At 46.3% G+C, this 7,218-nt stretch overlaps 1 protein-coding gene across 1 annotated transcript; it reads left to right on the top strand.

Annotated features, from left to right (window-relative positions):
- The first annotated feature begins 5,011 nt into the window (after positions 1 to 5,011).
- Positions 5,012 to 6,913, top strand: LOC119318998 (premnaspirodiene oxygenase-like). The gene is made up of 2 exons (XM_037593526.1): positions 5,012 to 5,981; positions 6,085 to 6,913. Exons 1-2 carry the CDS (start codon positions 5,079 to 5,081, stop codon positions 6,718 to 6,720), a joined length of 1,539 nt encoding a protein of 512 aa, XP_037449423.1. The 5' UTR covers positions 5,012 to 5,078; the 3' UTR covers positions 6,721 to 6,913.
- The last annotated feature ends 305 nt before the right edge of the window (positions 6,914 to 7,218 follow it).

The following is a 7,218-nucleotide window of genomic DNA, read 5'->3' as shown; positions in this document are numbered from 1 at the left end:
GACGCGCACCGCTCCCCCACTAGCGCACGCAAAGCAGCCGAGGCGCGGTCCGCTCACCCGCGGGCGGTGACCCGCCGGGGCGCGTCGCCCACGCGGCGGCGTCCTATTGGCGGGTTTTGAACCAATGCGGTGACGGACCCAACGGTCGGGATTAAACCGGGGGTGGTGAGGTGACGCGGCGGGTGATGGGCCGGGGTGGTTGGCTGCGGCCCTGTGGCTGACGGTGGGCCATGGGTTGTGGCTGGGGCCCCGGTTTTTGTTTTTGCTTTTGTTTTTTAGGAGATGAGGGTCCTAGCTGGCTTGCTGTTGGATGGCTACGTTTGACCAAAGATGAGAAGATTGCTGGAAACACTTTGCTAAGATAAGCGAAAATAATGGGGAATAATGTTATTTTAGATGGATTGGGAGAACAGTTCTCGTCGAACGTGTGTAATGTATTGATTGCCTCGTTGTTTTCTTGTGCAAATTGCGTTGCATCTTACACTATTGTTTAGCAAAATATTCATTGGCTCAGAGAAATCAGTGCTAATCGCTGTTCATTTATTTTTTGACAATTTAATCCATGTTCATTTATGCTACTCCCCCGTCCAAGTGCATAGGCGCACCTAAGGAAAATTATAGTATAATCTAATAATACAAGTCACTATGCATATGCATCTCGTTCGCCCCAAGTAACAATTTCGCCCGTGAAAAATAGCCAATCAAAATCCAACAAAAAACCCTTAATTCATGTGATTAGTGCTGCCTTAATTCCCATAACTAATGCAGTTGAAACCACTGCTTGCCATGCGCTGGAGGTGCTCGTTCCGTCGTTCGGTTCCCACACTAATAAACCGACTTCAATGTAGTAAGAATCCGTCCCGTCGCCCCACCCTATAGCGTCGCTCTGAGCCAGCATTGACATGGCGTGAATGGCTGGCCAAAGCTAGCGCCTCGAACACAACACTGTTGTGAATGTTGCATCATTCGACCGACAAGCACTAGTGCCCGGTCACGACCGCTCTAGACCGGTAGGAATGCGGTGCGGAGAGCGGAGTAGCGGTTTGAGCAGGACGAGAGAGAGACAGTTTTGTGTGGGCCATGGTTGTCGGACGCCTACATGGCTTTTAGTTTATGAATGCGGCACAGAGACCTTACTGCCAGTCTACCCTACATTGCAGCATCGCCGAGCATCGGGTTCGACTGACGCCAATCAGAGGTATAAAATATTACCATTATGAAACTCAACAATTTCAAGGTGTTGCCATTGCACTTATGAAATCTACCATTTATGTTAGAAATAATGAATGATTATTGGCTTTAAGTTTATTGCAGAGTCAATTACACTGATGGCGCTAGAACTTGGCGCAAATGGTCACTTTTATGCTAAAAGTTGTGCTGTACATTAAAGTGGTGCAAAAACTTGGCCTTGACGCGCAAATACAGTGCTTATCTCGTTTCTATGCGGAATCGATGCTGACTAGGCATGCGGGGCCCGTTGTCAACCGCTAGGCCGGAGAGAAGGGGCATGTGGCCTGATTGTTACAAGAAAACACACTTGAAATATATATTTTTGACAAAGAACCATGTTAACTAGGAGAGGTGACATTTCGTTTTTTTGAACTCTATGACCAGGGGGTCCCCGGGTCCCGCCTATCAAAAGAGAGCGAAAACTAAAGGTAAAGCGTGCCTACTAAGAATTGAACCCACGACCTACAACTAGCACAAAATCTGGCTAGCCACAACAAACATCACCTTTGTTTGTTTATCATGGATAACAATTTTATATGTACTTTACTACAGCACATGTGGAAATTAATTTGTTTTAGGGAAACATCTGGAAATTAAATGGACTACAGAAAGTGCTCCTCGTTTCTAAAATTTATTTGTAAAAAATAATTAATAAAAACTATGTTCAAATATTTGTATGATATAAATATTATATGTACAAACTACAGTTGGTATATATATATATATATAGTTTTTATTAATTATTTTTTACAAATAAATTTTAGAAACGAGGAGCACTTTCTGTAGTCCATTTAATTTTTTATACCACTTTATTATTTTTAATATACTTTATTAGTAATTATTAGATATCCCAAAATGAGTTCCATGAAAAAATTCATGTGAGTCTACATATTTTTAAATGTTTACGTATATACTGATGTGTTTGTACGTGAAAAAGGTATATTACAAAAAGTACATCGCAGATGATATTTTTTCAACAAAACTCGTATTGGGGTATCTTAGAATATTTAATAAAGTATATTGAGAATAATAAAAAGGTATAATTAATGCGTATATGAGGTATATTGAGAATGGGAGTACATACTCTCAGGAGTATAGAAGAGGAGTCCTATATATTTTAAATATTTACTTAATACGGACAATTAATAAAATTTTAAATGTTTATTGAATAGAAACTTTTAATGAATACATAAATATTATACACTCATGGATTATATTTAAATTATACAAAATGGATATTCATACAAACAGTTTAAATTTGAAATTATGAATATTTTAAATTATGCTAATATTGAAGTATACAAACTTGCATATAATTATTGAAATGTTTGTATAACTAATATTTTTTTTTGAATTTAAATTTTAGAAATATTTTTATTATTTGAAATTATAAAAGAATTTATATAATTCATAAATATTATTTTAAATATATTCATTTTTAAATATTACGTGAACAATTTGTAAAGTAAGTTATTTCGTTTTTATGTAAAATATGTATAAAGATATTCGAATGTTATTATTTAAATACTGAGATTATAATTTACATTTTTTTAGGGAATCTGAAATTATAATTTACATACTTTCTACAAATAAATTTAAAAATCAAACAGGTACAGAATGGGCTGCACTATCTGCAGCCCTTTTGTGCTCCACATCCGCCGTGACTAGTAGATATGATTTTATTATCCATACAAGACAAATGAATGTTGTGGGTTTAGTGGCTAGCTGGCTTGCTTCTGTGGTGTTCGTTTCCCACGTGAACACGGGCTTTTATTGTGAAAAATAATAATTTGAGGGTGTTTTTGGAAAACCCAGGCCACACGCCCCCTTCTCCCTGTCCAGTTGCTGACAGTAGGCCCACGCGTCTAGTCATTGCCGATTTCATATACAAATGAGATAAGCACTGTATTTGCATATCAAAGTCAAGTTTTTGCACCACTTCGATGCTCACCACAACTTCTAGCACCAAAGTTGGTCTTTTGCGCCAAGTTCTATCATCACCAGTATAACTGACTCTTTATTGTACATTTTGTTTTTTTAAGCCGAAGGCTTCTTAGATTTATTTGAAATATTTTTGTAGGAATATCTACATGACTATTTTTACACATTTATTTGAATTTAGAGCTCTTACAATTAGTCCAATGTGATTGCATTTGTATTCACTCATATCATTGCATATTCATGGGTTTTGTGCTCTTCTGAAATTATATATTGTATACTTCCTATTTTGTCTGTTTGGTATTGTAGAATAGATCCTTCAAAAATGAAAAGAATTCTTTTGAAAATTTACTCATGAATGAAATACTGAGGCGTGGTCATAAAGTCTTGTGCGTGCAAACCACCTACTCCTAGTAATATTAAGGGGCCTTGAGTCTTAGTTTCGCTTCGGGCTCCGAAATATTAGGTTTGGCCCTGCACTCTGGCGACGTTCTCCTGCCGCAACAATTTGGCAAGAAGCAAGTACAGAAGATTTGAGCGGGGAACAAGCAAACACCGAAGATGGGCTCTTTCCGAAGATGAGGGGAGTGTCACACCTGTATTGCCAAGAAATGGATTGGACTCAAGTTATGTCGCCCAAGTGACATGTAAGTGTGGGACCCACAAGCTGGGTTGGTGAAATGTGCACCTTCGAGAGGGAGGGGCATGTGATGTGTGTGCAATTTGAATCTCATCTGCTCCTCATGTACCACATCTTCTTCCTCAGCAAGAAACTATCTCACCGGACCGTTTCATTTCTAGCCTTCAAAAACCGCTCCCCATATGTCTAGTGGTCGGCCGTCGGCACTCTTCTGGGTGGCGTTGGCATTGATTGCTACAGTTGTGTCTTGCAGCGGGGCGTGTGGATGGCGGTAGACGGCGACGTCCCTCTTCTTCAACCTTGGATAAAGATGATGACACCATGATCTACTTGACGCGAGGAAGAACCCCGACCGACGTGCCACAAAACGTCGGTCTCATCGCTTGCTACGGTCTGGTTCATCGATTTTAAAAGCATCGCTGTATGCGATGGTGTTCCGTCGGATCTGGGTATGGTGGTTGTTCTCCTTTTCCTCTGGCAATGCCGAAGGCCGATGGCGGGAGACGATTTAGCAAAGCACAAGGTTCTCCACTCGCGAAATTGTAGTTTTACTTGTTGCAGGATCTTTGGTGCAAAAATTTACTCTCTAGTAATCCACATTGAAATCTTTAAAAAGACTTATATTTAGAAACGGAAGGAGTATGTTCCATGTGGTTGTGACCTCGTATGTATTATGTTTGTTGAATAAAATATGTATGGTTATTTCTCAAAAAGAGAAAGAAAAACTACGTATCTCACATGCTCCTCTGTTTCCCATCTTCTTCCTGTTCGATCCTCTACTTTGATTGGTTGGTAACATATTACGCGCACATGTTCCTCTGTTTCCCATCTTCTTCCTGTTTGATCCTCTACCTTTGGATATCTCTCAGAAGAACTCCCGAGGAAACCTTCAATTTCGGACTGGTCAGCAGAGGTCGACTGCATGCCGCCGGGTCTGACCGGACGCGCATGGAGTAAAAACCCTTCCCTCCCTCATGCCGCCGTGCAGTGCAGTGCCACCCACGCAGTGGGCAAAACCAACACCAACACCAGCACCACAGTCCCAACAGAACACCTCACGTCCGCCGCGACGTGCGACGCAAGAATGGGAAAAAGCCAACGGTCTACGTTTAGTCGCTACCACCTCATCTATAAAGCACACCGCGTCCCAACATGCAAGCCTCACTTCAAACTTCACACGACACACACAAGCCCCTCTCTCTTTCTCTCTCTACTGTTCGCGCGCCCCCTTCACCAATCGACCTCCAAGTCGACCATTGTGGCACTCGCCATGGCCGCCGAGCTCCCGTTCTACCTGCTCCTCCTTCCCCTCCTAGCCATAGTCCCGCTCCTCTACCTGGCGGTGTCCCGCGGGAGGCCCGGCTCCGGCCGGCGGCTGCCCCCGTCGCCCTGGGCGCTGCCGGTGATCGGCCACCTGTACCACCTCGCCGGCGCGCTCCCGCACCGCGCCATGCGGGACCTCGCGCGGCGCCACGGCCCGCTCATGCTGCTCCGCTTCGGCGAGGTCCCCGTGGTGGTCGCCTCCTCCCCGGACGCGGCGCGGGAGATCATGAAGACCCACGACGTCACCTTCGCCACGCGGCCCATCGGGCCCATGCAGCGCCGCATCATGGAGGGCGCCGAGGGCCTCCTCTTCTCGCCCTACGGCGACGCGTGGCGCCAGCTCCGTAAGATCTGCACCGTCGAGCTCCTCAGCACCCGCCGCGTCCACTCCTTCCGCCCCATCCGCGAGGACGAGATCGGCCACCTCCTCCGCTCCGTCGCGTCGGAGGCGTCGCCGGCGAGGCCGGTGAACCTGTCCGAGCGGATAGCGACGTTCGTCGCGGACTCCTCGGTGCGTGCCATCATCGGCAGCCGGACGCCGAACCGCGACACGTTCCTGAGGCTGCTGGAGGAGGGGCTCAAGGTCATCCCTGGGATGAGTCTGCCGGACATTTTCCCGTCGTCGCGTCTCGCGATGCGCCTCAGCCGCGTGCCCGGACAGATCGAGCGTCTCCGTGGCGCCATGCTCGGTTTCATCGACACTATCATCGAGGAGCGCGAGAACAGAGACGCCGCCGCTACCGGCATCGAGGAACACGACGAGGACTTACTTGACGTGCTGCTGAGGCTCCAGAAGGACATGGACTCCCAGTATCCCCTCACCACCTTGAACATCAAAACCGTCATCATTGTGAGCTCTCTTTACAATCAACAAGAGCTGATGGAGGACCAAAACCTCCACATCACATGAGCCAGCGAGGGCATAATGTTTACTTACTTTGCTTCTTTTGCAGGACATGTTTGCTGCTGGCAGCGAGACCTCGTCCACGATGATCCAATGGGCGATGGCCGAGCTGATGCGTAACCCGACAGTGATGCAGAAGGCGCAAGAAGAGGTCCGGAGAGAGCTCGCCGGCCACGACAAGGTGACGGAGGATGGCCTGACAAACCTGCACTACCTGCAGCTCGTCATCAAGGAGACGCTCCGGCTGCACCCCGCGGCGCCGCTGCTCCTGCCGCATGAGTGCCGCAGCCCGTGCGAAGTGCTCGGGTTCGACGTGCCCCAGGGCGCGATGGTGCTCGTGAACGCGTGGGCAATCGGCAGGGACCCGGCGCACTGGGATGCGCCGGAGGAGTTCATACCGGAGAGGTTCCAGGAACAAGGTGGCATGGACGGCAGGGACTTCAAGGGAACGGACTTTGAGTTCGTGCCGTTCGGCGCCGGCAGGAGGATGTGCCCCGGCATGTCGTTCGGTCTGGCCCACGTCGAGCTCGCGCTGGCGGCGCTGCTGTTCCACTTCGACTGGGAGCTGCCGGAGGGGATGGCCCCCGAGGAGATGGACATGACCGAGGCGGCCGGCATCACCACGCGCCGGCGGTCTGACTTGTTGGTGATTTGTATCCCCCGTGTCCAAGTGTCGATGGAGTAAGTACGGTGCGTATAATGTTGTCTCGCCTGATAACTTGTGAAGTGGTGACCTTTTTCCGTTCACTGAGTGATATATATGATTTAGGGCAACATTATATTTACATGTAACAGTTGCGGGTGGCTAATCTCTTGATTAGTGTGGGTGTGGAGTTTAAACCATACTCTTGTTTGCACCAAGTTGCATTCTCTTGTACTTGTCTTCCGCCTTTATAAAAATATGGTATGCCTAACGTACTTCAAAAGAATCATAAAAAGATTGATCTAAAATTACTGGATGTAATGTAATTTACCCACAGCTTAAAGTGTCTCTCTCTCTTTGAAGATGTTTGCCTGTAGACATTACATTACTTGTATTCATAATACTTAATATGGATTGGAGGAAGTAGTAATAATATAGAGGTGATGCACATACAAGCTACAGAAAATAAGGAGGATGCAAGTAGTTGTACTGCTGCATATCGTCCTCTACTAAGCACCCACAACCTTTGTCATAGTTGGA

Source organism: Triticum dicoccoides, chromosome 6A (genome assembly GCF_002162155.2).
Source record: "Triticum dicoccoides isolate Atlit2015 ecotype Zavitan chromosome 6A, WEW_v2.0, whole genome shotgun sequence".
NCBI classification, from domain to species: Eukaryota; Viridiplantae; Streptophyta; class Magnoliopsida; order Poales; family Poaceae; genus Triticum; species Triticum dicoccoides.
This window is presented reverse-complemented; position numbering and strand designations above follow the sequence as displayed.